Source organism: Arachis stenosperma, chromosome 6, assembly GCF_014773155.1.
Source record: "Arachis stenosperma cultivar V10309 chromosome 6, arast.V10309.gnm1.PFL2, whole genome shotgun sequence".
NCBI lineage: Eukaryota > Viridiplantae > Streptophyta > Magnoliopsida > Fabales > Fabaceae > Arachis > Arachis stenosperma.
Window position 1 is genome coordinate 114,169,206 of NC_080382.1, and position 19,802 is coordinate 114,189,007.

The 19,802-nt window shown below is 33.1% G+C and overlaps 2 protein-coding genes and 2 non-coding genes across 6 annotated transcripts; all 4 read right to left on the reverse strand.

The window, feature by feature from the left end:
- Positions 1-656: 656 nt before the first annotated feature.
- On the reverse strand, positions 657-817 carry LOC130936994 (U1 spliceosomal RNA). Its single transcript, XR_009068237.1, has one exon. It is a non-coding gene; the product is annotated as a U1 spliceosomal RNA (small nuclear RNA).
- Positions 818-1,457: 640 nt separating this feature from the next.
- LOC130936993 (U1 spliceosomal RNA) lies at positions 1,458-1,617 on the reverse strand. The gene has a single exon (XR_009068236.1). It is a non-coding gene; the product is annotated as a U1 spliceosomal RNA (small nuclear RNA).
- Positions 1,618-8,640: 7,023 nt separating this feature from the next.
- LOC130934431 (protein MAIN-LIKE 1-like) lies at positions 8,641-9,804 on the reverse strand. The gene is made up of 3 exons (XM_057864005.1): positions 9,733-9,804; positions 9,088-9,225; positions 8,641-9,006 (listed from the first exon to the last, which is right to left on the reverse strand). Exons 1-3 carry the CDS (start codon positions 9,802-9,804, stop codon positions 8,641-8,643), a joined length of 576 nt encoding a protein of 191 aa, XP_057719988.1.
- Positions 9,805-10,260: 456 nt separating this feature from the next.
- LOC130936109 (cationic amino acid transporter 4, vacuolar) lies at positions 10,261-17,168 on the reverse strand. Of its 3 annotated transcripts, none has more exons than XM_057866100.1 (15): positions 16,996-17,168; positions 16,469-16,824; positions 15,371-15,572; positions 14,975-15,059; positions 14,733-14,873; positions 14,526-14,644; positions 14,338-14,434; positions 13,746-13,918; positions 13,590-13,656; positions 12,641-12,799; positions 12,297-12,537; positions 11,510-11,618; positions 11,139-11,251; positions 10,876-10,951; positions 10,261-10,764 (listed from the first exon to the last, which is right to left on the reverse strand). In XM_057866100.1, exons 2-15 carry the CDS (start codon positions 16,641-16,643, stop codon positions 10,608-10,610), a joined length of 1,914 nt encoding a protein of 637 aa, XP_057722083.1. In that variant the 5' UTR covers positions 16,644-16,824; positions 16,996-17,168; the 3' UTR covers positions 10,261-10,607. The 3 variants fall into 3 exon arrangements, with proteins under 3 accessions (XP_057722083.1, XP_057722085.1, XP_057722086.1); XM_057866102.1 differs by lacking the exon at positions 16,996-17,168 and adding an exon at positions 16,959-16,973; XM_057866103.1 differs by lacking the exon at positions 16,996-17,168 and having other exon boundaries at positions 11,510-11,615; positions 16,469-16,938.
- Positions 17,169-19,802: the final 2,634 nt, after the last annotated feature.

The following is a 19,802-nucleotide window of genomic DNA, read 5'->3' on the forward strand; positions in this document are numbered from 1 at the left end:
ATAGTTATACTACCAATCATGCTGTTTATTTAATAAATTGAGTTTCATCATCTATTTTAACATTTAAAACTCTTTTAAAGCCTTATATAATAAATTACCAGATTACAATGATTTAAAAGCTTTTTTGTATTTATGTTTTGTTTCTACTTTACCAACATCCTTCAAAATTTGATCGGCGAACATACAAAGTAATTTTTTTTTTTAGCTATCCAAATGGTTTAAAATGATATATTGTCTATTTTGGCCAATTTAAAATATTTCGTGTGAAAAATATACATATACAGATGAATTGATAAGCGATAAGCTATTTAATCGGTGAATTCATGCAACTATCCTCTGAGAGCATCGATAAGCAGGCTTGTAGCGGCACGCAAAGCTTTCGGACTCATTTTCATCATCAAAGCACCCATCAAAGCTTTCGGACCCATTTTCATCATCAAAGCACCCATCAAAGCTTTCGGACCCATTTTCATCATCAAAGCACCCATCAAGATCTTGCTTGGAACATGGCTTGATTCAAGTAGTGTGGCATTTCTTGCAGTGGCCAGAGCTGCTTGATCTTATCTGCGGCCAAACATAACACCACCCTCAGTGTGCGCTGTAGCTGCTTACATAAAAAGAAACACAAAGTTAGCATAAGTTTAAACTGAAATTGGATAGGGGCCGCGCGAACGCAGGCCCCCACTACCACAAATTATGATGTAGGTTCTCCTACTTGAGGAGACCTTAGGCTAACACCCCTTCTATGTGCAATGAAGGTCATCAACCTAAGCCATGGGCCTTCTTGATTACCCATAGACCCCATCCAGGTAAGTATGTTGTAACGAAGCTATTTCCTTCTTATTTAACTAGCAACCACGGAGCATCTTAGCTCTTCTTCCAACGATGTGGAACTAACTTGACAGACTTCATTCAAGATTTTTTTTTTTCTCTCTCTGGAATACCGAAGTACTTTTTGCACTAAAAGTGAATGAGGGTAGAATGATATGTCCCTATGTTATTTTAAATTTTTTCCAATAATGGTAATAATAATCTTTTAGTATCGGAATATTACAATTTCATGGCAAGCATATCCTATAATCTCCCTTCGAAAGAGATATGTTATTGCAAGGATTCATCAGAGAAGACGCTGAATAAAAAACCACACACCCCTTCTTAAAGCCTCGAAGCTTGCAAGGTTGTAACTTTAATAGATGAGTCCTTGGAAGACATGAGGCACATTCTTTTCTTCTTGCAATTGCAAGGAGCTTCTTCCATCTGAGAATTCATCAGTTCAATGACAGATCCATGTGTCGTTATGTTCAAATATTCTGTTACATGTACCATCCGCTAGTTATGCCTAATCATAGCTATTTTTTCCCCTAACATATACATTACAGACGTCTTAGTGCTGAAAAATCAGACAATTAAAAAACATTAAATATTAAACATATTAATAAATTTAAACTATAGTTGGACAGGGGCCGCGCGAACGCAGGCCCCCACTATCACAAATTATGACGTAAGCTCTCCCTCTTGGGGAGACTTTAAGCTGGTACCCCTCCAAAGTGCAATGGAGGTCACCAGCCTAGGCCATGAGTCTTCTTGATCACTCATTGACCACGTCCAGGTAAGTATATTGTAATGTAGTTACTTGCTTGTTATTTATTGTGTACGGGAAGAGCTTCTTGTCATGCTTTGAATGATGTGGGACTAGGTTGTCAAAATTAGCTAAAGGTTGCTGCAAGTACATTTGTGTATTATTTCTTGTCCTTATTAGCCAGATTGGTGCTATACAAAGCACAATCTTTGATAGTTTAGCATACAGTAGAACACAAATAACGAGTGAAATTTGCAGTGAATGGAGTTGGGTTCACTTCAGTTAAAAATATTGTTGGATGATTAAAGATATTGTTAACAGCATAAGTGTGGTAGCAGCAATCAACTTGCTGGGTGTATCTATTTATTGTGTGCCATTATTACTTGTTTTAGTAAATTTGCTAATCAACTCAGCTATATGATCAACAAGGATTCCTTTCAACTCAATCTCAGAAGTTGTTGATTATTGGAAAAGCAACCTAAGGAGTTAATGAACAAGGTAATATTTCAGCAGCCATAAGGTATGCTGGAAAAGTATTATAACGGAGACAATGCATAGAGGGAAAATATTGGAATGAAGGATGAAGGCGTTAATCTATCATATACATTCACTACTTTTAGATTTCGGGGTTGCACCACTTTGATATTTGAACTCTCAACTCTTGTTTTTCCATTTTTTTTTTTAATCTTTTGATTCTTTTTTTCTAAGTGTCTATAAGACATCTGTATTTTGATACTCAAATTATAAATTAAGTTAACAAAGAAAATAAATCATGATTAACATTTTATTACCCAAGGTTGCTCCATAACATCTGTATCATAACAAGTCTATAAGGAAAAAGGTGCTGTGTCACACAACACATGAATAGCTCTTTTCGCTCCTTCTCTTTGTTGGAGTGAAACGTGTGCTTTGCAATAATAGCACCGATGAGAGCATATCATATGTATTTTAGGTGCCAATTCTCATGGAAAGTATGGTAGTAGTGTCAAACTGTCATTGCTTAGTACTGAGTAGCATTTGGGTAATGTCAGATAATCCAAAGAATGATTCTGAGTTTCGGAGTGAATTTATACGTCACATAAGCAAAAGTAGTTGAGTAGATAACTATATCTACAGTGAAAATTGAATTGTTGCTTATACATACATACCCTTTCAGATGAAATGAACAAAAGCACGGGTTATTAAAATGTTGATAAAAATTAGTTAACAAAGGAGTTGAATCATGTAAATTTTTTTATGAGTAATTACCTAAATCAGTCCCTGAATATTTTAGAATCGGATATTTTAGTCCCGAAAGAAAATTAATATACAGATTAATCCCCAAGGTTTTACTCCGGCAGATAAATCAGTCCCCAGTTCATTTTCCGGCAGTGTAATTACCCAGATCAATCTCTAAAGATTTTAAAAACGGACATTTTAGTCCCCAAGAAAAACTAATGTACAAATCAATCCCCAATGTTTCTCTCTATTAGACATAATAGTCCTCCGTCCAAAAATAAAATAAAATAAAATAATAATTATTATTAATTACACAATAATATTGTACTATATTTTTTGTAATTTTTTGGACAAAAATAATGATAAATTTATTCATTAAATTCTTTTATATATATATATATATAGTCACTCAATAATAATAATAATAATAATAATAATAATAATAATAATAATAAAATTATTAGAGATTATTTTATAAAAAATTTAAAGTTAAAATTATTTAATATTTTTGTATTTAATATACTCAAAAGATGTCCTATATAAAAAAAATATATATATTTGTATTAAAAAATATGTATTAAAAGAAAATATTTTAATTTAGATTTATATTAAATACATATTTTTTTAATATACATTTTTTTTAAAATAGTACATCTTTTGATTATATTAAATACAAAAATATCAAATAATTTTAACCTTGATCAATTTCTTGTAAAATAATCTCTAATAATTTTATTTATTATTATTATTAATTACATAATAATAATATTATACCATGATTTTTTGTATTTTCTAGATAAAAATAATGATAAATTTATTCATTAGATTCTTTTATATATATATATATATATATATATATATATATATATATATATATATATATATATATATATATTCACTCAATAATAATAATAATAATAATAATAATAATAATCAATAAAACTATTAAAAATTATTTTACAAGAAATTCAAGGTTAAAATTATTTGATATTTTTGTATTTAATATAATCAAAAGATGTATTATTTTAAAAAATATATTTATATTAAAAAAATATGTATTTAATATAAATTTGAATTAAAATATTTTCTTTTAGTACATATTTTTTAATACAAACATATATTTTTTTTACATAGGATATCTTTTAATTATATTAAATACAAAAATATCAAATAGTTTTAATCTTAAATTTCTTATAAAATAATCTCTAATAATTTTATTATTATTATTATTGAGTGACTATATATATATATATATATATATATATATAAATCTAATGAATAAATTTATTATTATTTTTGTCCAAAAAATACAAAAAATATAATATAATATTATTGTGCAATTAATAATAATTATTATTTTATTTTATTTTTGGACAGGAGACTATTATGTCTAACAAAGAGAAATGTTAGGGATTGATTTGTACATTAGTTTTTATTGGGACTAAAATGTCCGTTTTTAAAATCTTTGGGGACTGATCTAGGTAATTACACTGCCAAAAAATTAACTGGAGACTAATTTGTCTGCCGAAATAAAACATTGAGAATTAATCTGTGTATTAATTTTCAGACTAAAATGTCATATTCTAAAATCCTCAGGAGTGATTTGGGTAATTATTAATAGAGTAATTACCCAAATCAGTCCCTGAGGATTTTAGAATCGGACATTTTAGTCACCAAGAAAAATTAATACACAGATTAATCCCAAAGTTTTATCCCGGCAGACAAATTAGTCCCCAATTTATTTTTGGGCAGTGTAATTACCCAGATTAGTCCCCAAAGATTTTAAAAATGGACATTTTAGTCCCCAAGAAAAACTAATATACAAATCAATCCCCAACGTTTCTCTCTGTTAGACATAATAGTCCCCCGTCCAAAAATAAAATAAAATAAAATAATTATTATTAATTACACAATAATATTGTACTATATTTTTTGTATTTTTTAGACAAAAATAATGATAAATTTATTCATTAAATTTTTTTATTTATATATATATATATAGTCACTCAGTAATAATAATAATAATAATAAAATTATTAGAGATTATTTTACAAGAAATTTAAAGTTAAAACCATTTGATATTTTTATATTTAATATAATCAAAAGATGTCCTATGTAAAAAAAAAATATATGTTTGTATTAAAAAATATGTATTAAAAGAAAATATTTTAATTTGGATTTATATTAAATATATTTTTTTAATACAAATATTTTTTTAAATTAGTATATCTTTTGATTATATTAAATACAAAAATATCAAATGATTTTAATCTTGAGTTTCTTGTAAAATAATATCTAATAGTTTTATTTATTATTATTATTATTATTATTATTATTATTATTATTATTATTATTATTATTATTATTATTATTATTATTATTATTGAGTGACTATATATATACATATAAATATATATATAAGAATCTAATGAATAAATTTATCATTATTTTTATCTAGAAAATACAAAAAATCATGGTATAATATTATTATGTAATTAATAATAATAATAATAATAATAATAATAATAATCAATAAAATTATTAGAGATTATTTTACAAGAAATTTAAGGTTAAAACTATTTGATATTTTTATATTTAATATAATCAAAAGATGTACTATTTTAAAAAAAATGTTTGTATTAAAAAAAAATATGTATTTAATATAAATCCAAATTAAAATATTTTATTTCAATACATATTTTTTAATACAAACATATATATATATATATTTTTTACCTAGGACATCTTTTGATTATATTAAATACAAAAATATCAAATGGTTTTAACTTTAAATTTTTTATAAAATAATTTCTAGTAATTTTATTATTATTATTATTATTATTATTGAGTGACTATATATATATATATATATATATATATATATATATATATATATATATATATATATATATATATATATATAAAAGAATTTAATGAATAAATTTATCATTATTTTTGTTTAAAAAATACAAAAAATATAGTACAATATTATTGTGTAATTAATAATAATTATTATTTTATTTTATTTTATTTTTGGACGGGAGACTATTATGTCTAACTGAGAGAAACGTTAGGGATTGATTTGTACATTAGTTTTTCTTGGGGACTAAAATGTCCGTTTTTAAAATATTTGGGGACTGATCTGGGTAATTACACTGCCAGAAAATGCACTGGGGACTGATTTGTCTGCCGGAGTAAAACCTTAGGGATTAATCTATATATTAATTTTTCTTGGAAACTAAAATGTCCGATTCTAAAATTCTGGGGGACTAATTTGGGTAATTACTCTTTTTTTATTCACCAGAACGAAAAGTGAGAGAGGACATGACAACAAAATAATTTATTGCTTTAACATCCGTTTTCTTATTCTCTTGCATTTTGGCTATCAGACAAGAGAACTATGTTTTCTGAAAGGAATTATAATTTTCTGTCAAATATTATTGCAATTGATATTACTCCATGTGTTAATAGATAAAAGTGTAGATGAAAGAATTTGAAATTGACAAAAATATACATCAAAATTCGTAAAAATTAAAGTACACCTAGAGATTGTTTTCGATAGACAAAAATACACATTAAAAATTGGGTAAAAAATACAAATAAATCATGGGAGGAAAGTTGTTACATGAATAAGCCAAATTGAAGATTGATTCACGAATGAGCCAAAACATACTTATATGTAATTCGAATCTATTTGGTTCGAACTACACACACATAATTCGAACCTAATTGGTTCGAATTACACACGAATAGGTGCCATCACATAATTCGAACCTAATTAGTTCAAATTCCACTAATGGTAAATCGAACCAAGATGGTTCGAATTACTAAGGAACAGACCTGAATATGTTACGTGCATGGGATCGTAATTGATGAATATGTTTCGTTTAAGGAGTTTTAAACGAAATGTCTGTTGAACACACATGGAAATAAATTAGTCTATGAATTAAATTAATTAAGACATGATGCGGAAATTAAATAATATCAAAACGCAAAGTACAGATATTTTCATAGTAACACACACATACATCTAAAGGTGGATACGAAGTAACACTAATAACAAAATACATAGACGAAGATAGGTAACATACAACTCGGCATAGAAATCATCTAAATAGGTGCGACTCCGTGAAGCAATGACATGGAACCCGTGTCCTCTGACCTCTCCGGATAAGCGGCTCCTCATCCTCGATCTTGTTGTCCTCGTCCTCGTCCTGCGGGGCTGGCTGTGCAGGCGTCCTAGGTTGGACATGTACCGGTCGGGATGAGGACGGCCCGACAACTGAATGTGATCCAGCAGTATGTGCCGAAGCTGGGGTACCACCCAAAGCGAAATACTCAGGAGGAGGCACGGAGGGAGGCTCATTGAGATCGACATGTAACGGTGCATGTGTCCCCGTCGTCTGACTCTGCCCACGGACAGCCTCATCATCATGCATGATGGCACTGATCTCATCTAAAAAGGGGGATCCACCAAAATCCCCATCATACCCAACACCGACAAGGAAGTCTGAAAACGTGCTGCCCGGACTCACCAATGGCGTACTCTCCTGAAGTGTGTGGTCGTCAGGGGGAACTCCAACGAAGTAATCTCCGAGCGGCCCCTCCCCAAGTCCAGCCTCACCATGGGCAGTGGGATCTCTAGTGGCGTACCCCTCTCCACCAAGGCCGCCATGATGGGGACTAACAACCCCGACTGCACCCCTTCCCCCACCGTCCACGTCACGAAGATCACCATCGTCGTGGCCCGCAACGAGTGCCCTCCGTCTGCCTCCACGCCCTCGTCCTCGACCACCACCCCTACCTGCCTCATCAGCCTCCCCCATAGCCTGCTCTAGGCACCTCCACTCACGCTGGCTCCGTCGTGTCCCGACACGAGCTCTCCTCTCAATCCGACGCCTATCAGGGACGTCGTCGTCTCGATCCATGTCAGGAACTCGCCCAGGACCCCTCTGTGACTCCTCGACATGAATAGGAACGCTCATCAGATCCCCCAGATAAAACTCGGGTGACAAGAACCTCTTTCCATGCTGACTCCACCAGTCTAGGTAGGTGTGAGAAGGTCCAGGGTTGGCAACAACATCGAACCGGAGGACGTGGTCCGCACGGATCTCCCAAAGAATATGCTAATGCTGTAAAGCGGACGGGAACCAACGATCACCGCCTCTCCCGTCCTTCGACATCAAAAAGTCGATGTTAAGGGCGGGACGCGGGAGGGGCTGCACACCACCGAACTGCGGTAGAACCTTATCTACCTGATGCCACTCTACAACGGCAAAGTATATCAGCGACGTGACAGACCGCCACACCGCCATGTGTCGAGGCTCCAACGCCTCCGGATGCACAACCTGAAGTACCTCGGGAGAGCTATACGGCATCCAGATAAACTGCACAAAAAATAGCTATGTTGTCACGCCAACTCCCTCTACAGAAACATCTGATGTCTAGTTATTCAAATAAAAGTAACCGAAACAACACTCACATCCCTGGGCTGTAACATGTCTATCTTCAGTCTCGTGCTCTGCACTCTAGGACCCTTTTCGCTGTAGGAAGGGCTGTAACTTGACCACATGCAGCGCACATGGGTGTTATGTTTAATCAGAAGTATGACAGATTTGTAATACAGTACAAGCGTACATGAACATTAGCTATTTTAACTTGAAATAGAAAAGCCTGAGTAGCGTACCTCGATGCCAAAGGCCAGCTGCACGTATCATACCCAGCAGGCCTAAACCTGGGAAAGCGCCAGAAGATCCAGGACTAAAGTAGCTGAAGTGGACCCGCTAACTTCACCACATGTCTGTTTGCCACTCGGCACATGCACCGGTACAACCATGCCAATGCTACAGACCCCAACTGTAGGAACCCATCTCCTCAAGTCTAGCTACGTAGGGAAGCCATCTGATGTGAATGCGGTTGTCGGACTTGTCAGCAAATAGTTGAGTGCCCAACAACATCATGATATAGGCACGAGTAAAGCGCCGCACAGTCTCCTCATCGGCTCCCTCAGGGCACTCTCCGAAAGTCTCCTGGAACCAGGTGCAATTTATTGCGAACTTCTGAACCTGGCTTGGAGGAGGAATCACTCCAAGCAACTTCTTGAACCACACCCAAGCTGGATGTCCACCCTCGATATACATATGAAAATCTGTAAGGCAACCGCTGACATAACGCCCGTCCACTGCCAACCCCAACTGGTACGCCACGTCCTAAAACGTGATCGTGCACTCTCCGAAGGGCATATGGAAGGTGTGCGTCTCAGGACGCCACCGCTCGACGAAGGCGCTGACAAGGGGCTCATCTAACCGGAACCATCTATCGTTCAGCCTAGCCAGATGGTATAACCCGGCCATCTGCAAGTAGGGAACATAGCGCTCATCGAGTGGCATGCCTTGTTGCCGCCGCATGCTCCTGATACATCGCTGTGGCTGCGCATTAAATGGACCGCATTATTATAACCACATACAATACTGGTAACCAAAAAAAAAAAAAAACTAACACAATAAACCACTTACATAAACCACTTACATAAACCATCAACACAACCGCATATAAAACCACTAACATAAACCACTTACATAAACCATCAACACAACCGCATATAAAACCACTTACAAAAAACCACTTACCCTAAACCACCAACTAAACCGCATGCAAAACCACTAAAATAAACCAAGTTGCAATACCACTACAATAAACTACTAACAATACCACCTAACATAAACCACTTACATAAACCATTAACACAACCGCATATAAAACCACTTACAAAAAATCACTTACCATAAACCACCTACTAAACCGCATGCAAAACATCTAATATAAACCATTTGCAATACCACCACGATAAACCACTAACATAAACTGCCACTAAAACCACATGCAAAACCACTAACTCAAATAAACCGTGTGCACAAAGTTTTCTATGTACTAACCTCGTCGTTGATGACCCCGACTATATGAGCAACCCCGTCCAACCGGTACAGCCTTGCAAGATCGTCCCCCATCAGCTGAGTCTTCGGTTCTACTATTTCTCGGATCGAATCTGGGTCATTTTCTCTGGGATTTGGTGGGATATGGAAAATGAGAAGTGGTTCGAATTTGCTTGATTCGAACTCCTTATATAGCCCAATTGTACGTAATTCGAACCAATTAGGTTCGAATTTGTGGTGGCACTTAATCACGAGTAATTCGAACCAATTAGGTTCGAATTATGTGTGTGTAGTTCGAACCAAATAGATTCGATTTATATACAAATGTAGTTCAAACCAAATAGGTTCGAATTATATATATGTATGCTTTGACTCATTCGTGAATCAATCTTCAATTTGACTTATTCATGTAACAACTTTCCTTCCATAGTTTATTTGTGTTTTTTACCCTTAAAAATTTGTAAACATCAAACCCTTACAACATGACACTTTGTCCATCGAAAACAATATTTGAGGTGTACTCTGATATTTACGAAATTTTTATGTGTACTTTTATCTCTTCTAAATTCTTTCATGTGTACTTTTGCCTATTTATTGAAACTTTAGTACTCTGTAAATCTTTATTATTCCCTCTCCTTCTATGCAATAATGCCCTCTTTTTTACCCACTCTGCATACATAAATTCACAGGCAGTGTTGAAGAAACAAATAAGTTATCTATATAGACAAGGAATGCAACAATAAGGGTCCTCCTCCCCCATCAATTTGTTACCATTAACAAAGTCCTGAATTTAGAATAGTAAATTTACAATTGGTGTAACTAAATAATAAATGGAGAAGGTCATGCATCAACTCTGGTCCCTGCTGTGTGAATACTAACTAGGCTAGATGTTCTTCTCGAATTCCAAGGATTTCATTAGCACATGCTGAGGGAACATAGATCGCATTTAACAGCGAGCTGTGGGTGCGGCCATAGAATAAGTATATAAACACTCCTATCAGCAACCACACGGACACTCGCAGCCAAGTGGCAACTCTGAAATTCAATCACAAGAGAGTGGTCAGACATTGGTACTCGTGTTTATCGTCCATAAACTCATCTATGGATACACTAAACAAGAAGCATAGATGTGGAGAGATTTCTCACCCAAGATCAATTAGGAGGTAGGTGTTTATAAGAATGCAGGCAGCAGGTAAGAATGGAACAAATGGGCAAACAAAACCTGAAATACAAGGTATCAGGAACAATTAAGATTTCAGCAAAAGCTCCTTAGGAAAAGAGACAAACAACGGAGAAAGATTTACACTTTGCTAAAGTTTAACATCTGAATGAGCTAGCTACAAAAATTTACTTTTTACCAATGCATCAGAATCTGGCTAATTTAGATATTTTAATTTGTATGCCCATACCTCCTGTGTGTCCGAAGCTGTGCCTTGCATCATCTTGTCCTATGCAGGTAAGGACAATAACACTGCACAAAAAAAGAATTCCACCCACTCCGCACGATGTGAATCGCAAAATGCTGCATATGCAGAACAAAAGGGAATTCAAAGGCATTTAAATTGCTAACCCAAATGAAACAGTCTTTCTTCGTTTATTTTTCTTTTTACTTTTTTTAACAAAAATGTATACCACAGGATTACACACTTACTGCAAATAAGTCAACCAAAAATATCTATAGAATAGCAATATTTAGTGGAAAACCATCTCTAAAAAGGAAAGTAAGATGATTTTCATGTTAATCTAAATGGAGGAATGAGGATTGCCAAAGTTGACAGACCTGGGGCACCTGTTGGCTGAAGCAGCAAAGGCAACTATGAGAATTCCTAGGCATAGAAGAGCAATAGTCCATGCAGCAAGTTTCCGCCTACTTTTCTCCTTTTGCTCTTCTTTGCAAATAAATTGAAACACAAGTTCATTAACTAGCACATCATAAAAGACGGATGCAATCATGCAAAGATTGATACAGTAAAAACACAAACTTCTACACAATCAAAATGGGCTTTGTGTGCATGTGATGTTGTTATGTATCTAAGGAAAGTGGAAAACCACACCTTAAAAGATATCTGTTACAAGGGAAGAACCACTCTCTTTAAATACAACAACAATCATCCTACGCTACCTGATGTGAGACTTTGGGCACCAATAATACCCAAGTCCCTAACAGATATAGATTGAAATTTTCAAAATACATAGGTTAAAAGAGATACTAAAATATGTTCCCGGTTAAAATGTATAGATTACAGTTCTCTTGCTTGACTCGAAAAAGTAGTGTTTTGAGCTGATCCCAAAGGAGAGTATTGTCAAGTTAGGTGGGCCATAATTATGGGATGTCACCAAAACAGCTTAGACAATGCAAAGTTACAGCAAAATTACCTGAATGCATTCAAACAGAAATAACCTAATCCACACCAATTAGTCCAATGAGTAACATTTCCAATCCCATCTCACATAAATCATCAACCAGTACAAGAAGCCTTCTATACTTGCAAAATTACAGATACACCTAGACTCTTAAATCTTCCAAAATCATTTCATAAAGGGATCAGAAGATTCAAAATATTTACCTTTGGTTTCTTTTATAATTAAAGGTTGTCCATGCAGAGCCTCTGACTTGCCATATAGGTGATTATCACAATAACTAGCAGTATCTATAGGACTTGCCCTATCTTCATCATCACCACAAGAATGCCGATCAATAGATTTTTGAAGCGAGGTTGGGATAGGTATTTCATTAGGTGGAACATATCTGATGATCAAAACCGAGACTGCAACAGTGGTAAATGCAAGCAATGTTCCCACACTAACCTGTATTCCCAAAGCAAATAACATATCAATGGTTTATATTTAAAATCTAAGGAAAACACATCTTCCAAGTTATCATCACTAGCTCCTGTCCACCTGAACTTACCATCCCTGCTAACTGGGAAACATCCATAAAGAATGCAAGAGTGGCTGCAAGGACACCAGTGAGAATAGTGCTTTTCAAAGGAACTTGCGTGTGTTTATTGATGTCTGAGAAGAATGAGGGCAACAAACCATCCCTAGCCATCGCCATAAAAGTTCGTGGCTGCAAACATAAATGCCAAGTATATAATGAATTAATGATATAAAAGCTTCCTTAGACCAACATCAAAATGCCTTTCAGAATTTACCCACATCCATCTTTGCTTGCAGTTTAAATAAGAAAATGTTATTTGTGAGATTATTTTGACATTTTGACCAATGTCAGTTCCTGACTTCTAGTTGTACCATTTGGTAGCGTTTGGTTACTGAGACATAGACACTGAGACATAGACACAGTGGTACACGGTGACACATGTCTGTTGTTTGGTTTGGTGAGACACAGATTTTCGAAGGACACGGGAGGACACGGATGGACACGGAGACACTAAATTTGTGTACCTCCAATTTGGTGAAACACTGAGACACAACTTGTGAGACACTAATTTTTTACTCTTTTACCCTTATTGAGTTTTTAAAATTTGTCTTCTTATCTTCCCAAATCTTTTTTTTTCTCTTTCTCTTTTAGATTCTACAACTAAATTTACTTTTCTATTTTTTTCAAAAAAAAAATTGTACATTTAATTTTTTTATTTATTTAAATTTTAATTAATCTTTGATAAATTCTGAACTTTAATTTTCTATTTTTTTCAAGAACAATTATATATTTAATATTTAAATGATAATTTAAGATGGTATTAGAAGAAATAAAAAATTATTAGAAGAAATAAAAATTTAATGGTGATGGCATGCATTGTTTGGGATAATAGGTGTATTGTAATAGTGGTAAAAAACAAAGAAGACCGTGACCAAGTGAAAATCAACAAAGATGTTAAACAAATAAATTAAATTAGCACCTGAGGAAGAAGTGAACCCATCAAACTGGAAAAAAGAGCAGTGACAGCTCCAGTTGTTATTACATAGCTGCCAAGGGGAAAGTGGAGTTTAAATTAAAATGGAAACAGACATCATATATTTAAACAATGAAACAGTGTGCCACTTGCAAACCTTACACGGCCCATTTCATGCCATAGCTAGAAAACGCAGACGAGATCGGAGTATCAGGGTCCAACCTATAATATGGTACCAAGCCAACAATAACTGCTGATACAAGCATATAAAGAATGCAGCATAAACATAACGCTATTGATATGCCAAGGGGCAAATCTCGTTGAGGGTTTTTAACCTGCATGATAATGACATAGAAAAGCTTAGATACAATAATCAAGAGAATGTCGTTTTTTATTTGTTTCCCTAAGAAAGATCAACAATTACCCACTCACAAGTTTAAATAGTGAAAAGAACCATCTTTCTGAAAAAATTAAACTATTATTCACATTTCATTAAAAGAATGGAGGCCAATAAGAGTCGAAACTATAAACTGTTTTATCACAGATGCTGATGCCATACTATGAGACAGAGACATGAATTTTATATACTTAACAATATCAACTTCAAAGAACAAAAGAAAAGTTGTGGATGCTTGTGACAGCTACAAAGAATTATTCTGCCTACAACCGGTACCAGAATAATGACAGGTCTGACATTCTTATTCATCAAATTAAATGAAATGTGCAACAATGATTGTGTGCACTGAATATTTACCTCCTCAGCTGTGCTGGAGACTGCATCAAACCCAATGTATGAAAAGAAAACTATTGCAGACCCAGCAAACACCCCATTCACTCCATAAGGAAAATACCTGAGATAAAATCGACATTTCATCTTATATCAATCAGAGCTGTGTTATAGATTATGCAGATAGCCACACACAAACACACACCATACATTACCCGCTAGGTAGCTCATATCCAATCCATCCAGATTTGAAACCCAGATATCCACCAACTATAATGACGAAAAGCATTGCACAGACATTTATTGTTGTCACTATTGATTGTGCCATTGAACTCTGAAACATCAACGTTAGATGACATAGGTAAGTGAAAAACTAGAGAGGGAAAGAGGGAGAGTACATGTTTGTATTTTAAAATGCATACCTCCTTGATTCCAAGGCACAGGAGTAAGGTCACAATAACAATTAATGCAGCAGCACATGGATCAACAACAACACCAAGACCTGGTAATGTTTGCCGTGTCAAAAAGAAAGGTAGATTGTCCCACCCTCCGAAAAATAAGGCCTATAATAAGCAAGACAAAAATTAATACAACGATGCAACAAATGGAAAAAAGGGAAAAATAGTTCGCACTTCAGACAAAACAGTAAAAAATCCTAACAAACCAGATTTGGGGTTATGCCACGAGCAACAGCTGAACCACCGATAGTATATTCAAGAATCAAGCCCCAACCAACCAACCAAGCAACTCTGAGAATAGCAGCAATAATGAAATCATGGATTTAATATGATGAAAGCAAACAAGGAAACATAGTAATCACCAAAGCAAAATTCTTTTCAGAAAACAAAATCATCAATATCACCAAATGCATTAACCTCACTCCGTTAGAGACATTTGGTAGCAGGATAGTATTACTAACCATTTAAATATTCTGGCAGTGCTAAAAAATTACCAGAGTAGTTCTTCAAATAACATAGTAGTTCAGTTAATCAATATAACTATAGTTCAAATAACATAGGAGTTCAGTTAATTAATATACCTATAGTTAATTGTTACTTACCCTTCTCCAAGGCATATGTATGCATAATGATAAGCACTCCCTGCGGAGGGGCATCGACATGCAAGCTCCGCATAACAAAAAGCCGATAATGCAGCAGCTATTCCTGCAATGAGAAGTGACATCACAAGTGCTGGTCCTGCATGCTCTCTAGCAACTGTTCCTATCAGAATATATACACCAGCTCCTATTGTAGATCCAACCCCTGATTTCAAAGAATGGTTACTTAACTCCGGAAAAGAATATGTTTGGTACAAAGAAGATAAATGCTATATGCACAGGTACTAGAGGAAATGCAAATTAAATCCAAAGTTAGCAATTGTATATGTGGTGTCAATTAGGCATTGTTTCTTATGAACAACCAAAAGTGTAACCGAAATAATTCAGAAGAGAAACGAACATTAAACCAAATTAGCTTCTAAAAAGTAAGAAAGCTCCTAAGAAACTTGGTGTCATTCTTAGCAACCACAACAAAAACAAAAATCAAGTCTTTTCTTACCAGCTGGATTCAGAAAAAAAAAAAAAGAAAGAAGCATAATTTACCATGCAAAAAATCAGTAAATTACTGGAGCACAAACTTTTCAAGCATTTGTCATGTTTGTGAAATCTACTCTAAATTGTCTAGTTCTGGTAGAATACTCCTTAACTTTCACTTAACTTCATTAAAGACAATAATTGAAAGTAGCAAAGAAAAACAAGTTGTACAAATTCATATAGTAATTATCTGCACAAACCTACTTCGAATTTGCAAACCCCAGAAACAAGACAAGGCACTCCACCCTAGCAATATCCACCAAGAACACCAAAACAACAAACTCATATATAGAAACAGAAGAAAGAAGGGGAACAAAACTAATAAATAAATTAAATAAAAATATCACCAAACTTGTTTCAAACATGCGTCACAACCAACAACGTACTTAGTTAGGGGAAAGTAAAAGCAAATGATCATATTCAAGTACAGTATACACACATAACAGATACAAAGTAAACAACAACATTACAAATTACAGCATCAAATAACATACCGTATACTCCAAACAAATGCTCAAGAACTCAATCACAATTACTAATTCAAAGTTAAGGTCTTGAATAGTTTACCAATAGCAACGAGGTCCACAGCAGATAACTTCCTAGCCAATTGATGATGATGACCACCATGTGCCTTGAATTGAACTGAATCAACTTGCTTCCTTCTAATAAAGCTCCCAAATCCACTTGACGACCTTCCTCCAACACCAACACCAACACCACCATTCTCATCCTTCACTATCATCGTCCAAAACAAGATTAAGAGTTGATGACGATGATCGGCCTAATTCTGAACCCTGATCAACTTTTTTCTATTCCAGGAAAAGCCGCAAACTTTTATGAACCCACCCACCGGAAAATTTTGTGCCCAAATAATGCTACCCGCTATGAGTCAGAAGCAGTTGTTGCGTGTGGCACTGCGGTGCCTGAAACCAATAAACCATATTAAGTATTAATCTAATGATATGATATTGTGCCTGAAACTATATACTATATTATATTGTTTATGGACATAGATTTCTGTCAAAATAATTGATAAAATTTTAAAAAGAATGTTTACTGGGATCCACGCCAGTATTTTGCTATCATCTAATCACCTTATCCTTATCAACATTCAACAATCAACAATCAACAGGCAATAGATTCTATCCTAAATTCCTAATTCCCTCTCTTGATTTTGGATTTTTCTTCTTCCTCAATTTTATTCCGGAAAAACTCGAAACCGTAAGGAGAACAAAGTGGAAGACGACGATAATAAAAAAGAGGAGTTATTTTGAAACAACATAATCATTTTTTTTTTAAAAAGCCATTAAATACAAACAGCAATTAAATTAATGAAAGTTTTATTTATAATTTGTGGGTTTTAATTTATCATGTACGGATAGACTCGATATGTTGACACGCACATTTTAAAATCTTATAAAATACGGGGATACGTATACATATAAAATATATAGTATTTTTTAGATAAATCATTATGATATTGTGATATTTTATTGATATTAAAATATAATTAATTTTTAATTATTTTTAATATTTTATTTTAATTATATCAAGTATTTAAAATATTTTTTATTTTAATAAATAATAATATATATTTTATTTAAATTTATTTTAAGAATATATATTAAGAAATAAAATTAGACAGGTGATAGTATTTAGGTCCAAACGTGTTTGGAGAATAATTTTTTATTTTTTATTAAGAGACGGTTGGACACAATAGACACGCATGTCGGACGAGTGTTGGTGAGTGTCGTATCCGAAATGTGTTGAGGGGTCGAAAATTAAAATCTTATATAATTAAATATAATGTTATATATTTAATAATAGATACAATTATAATTAATTTTTTAATTAAAAAATTAATAAATACTTGTCAAATAAAAAAAGAGAAAGTCTAGAGGGTTAGCAAATTTTATGGTTTTTAGCCATCAATTAGCCATCAATGATGTTTTTAATAGTGTGAGATTGCATCTAATAGTATAGAATCTTTTAATTTTCTTTTGATGGTTAAGTGTTGGACAGAATTTAACAAAAATGCTGGCCCCTAGCACTCCTCATAAAAAAATTATCTCATTTTTTATAATTTTTTTATAATTTTTTATAAGTTTACATCTAATAAAATATGAAATTATCTATTTTAAAATATTTTGTTAATTAATTTACTTTATTAAGTATTTATGTGACAATAAATTATATTTTTATATTTTATTCATTAAAAAATATGACATAAAATAATATAAGTTAATTGCACTAACAATTTTGTTATGTTGATTTAAAATATATTAAAGTATTTTATATAATAGTAGAGGTAAAAATTAATTAAAAAAATAAAAAAATAACTAAATAAAATTATAATAAAATATTATTATAAATAATATTAAAGTATTTTTTATATGATTATAAATGTTAAAATTAATCTTAAAAAAATATAAAAAAATTCTAAATTAAATAAAAATTACAAATAATATAAATATATGTAGAAAAATTTAAATCCTAATACATAAAGAATAGTAACTCTTTTTACTATTTTTACATTATTAAATTTTACTCTATATAATACATTTATTATAATAGTATATGAGTTTTTAAAATTTGTTGGGGGGCTAAGGCCACTACTTGCCCCCCTAAATCCGTCACACGGACGCGGCGGCAACTCAACAAAGTATCTGTGCTTCATAGGTTTTAAACCTCTACTCCTTTAGTATTTGATGAATTTTTAAATAAAAGAATCATATTTTATCAAAATAATAAAGTTAAGAATTGTGTTGTCTCTTTTAGGGTTGGCAATGGATAGGATTGGGTAGGGTTTAGACGCTATCACAACTCTATTCGTGGGTTGAAATTTTTTTTAAAATTCTACTATACTCTATTTGCGGGTTGAGAACTTTTCAACCCTAACTCTATCTGCACCCTAAAGTTCTAAACTCTATCATATCCGCAGAAAAATAAAAAAAGATTTTAAGCAAATATAAAATTCAACCATTTCAAATTTCATACATATTAATAAAATAGAAGATAAAAAATAAGTTCAAATTAAAATTAAAAACAATAAAATTTTAAAGAAATATAACATAAAATTACAAATAATATGATCATCAATTAACTTAATGGTTATTTCAAGTTTTTTTAAGAGAAAGATTGTGGATTCAACACTCACTTTCTTTAATACATACATAACTTTTACATATATATTAGATAATATATTAGAAGAGAGGGTAGAGTAGGATAGAATATATCCTGATCCGTATCTTATTCTACCCATAGATATACTCGTACTGCACCATATCTACTCGCAATAAATCGAATAGACAATCCTACTCGAACGAATGGGTCCAAATTGAGTACTCGCAAATAGAATATAGAGAAATTAAGTATTTTATACTGCGGCGGTTGTACGATAGCCGCAAAATACATTCAAATTAGAGGAAACTGAATTGATTCGCGGCGGTTTTTAAACCGCTGATAAACAGAGTAGAGAATCGTAGAACGTTAATTTTGCGGCGGTTATTTTAACAGATGCTGCGAAATATGTATTTAGCGGCGGTTATACCAGCGGTTGCTGGAAACCGCCGCTGAACTCAGTCCCCGCGCTCATAACCAGGGCGGTCACCATAGCCACCGGAAAACTGTTTTGCGGCGGTTTAAAACCGCCGCTAAAAGGAGAAAAAGGCGCCGCTAACCTCCGCCTGTGCTGTAGTGTTACTTATTATACATTAGATAAATAGAGAAAATCAACCTTTTTTTTCTTTTCTTCTCTATCAAATATAGTTAGGTGAATACATAAAAAGCAAATGTACATCTTTGGAAAATTTAGCAAAATAAAATAAAATAGTTTTAATATTACCTGACGTCTTATACCAGCTTTTATTATATATTTATCCTATTTTCATGCATGTAAATC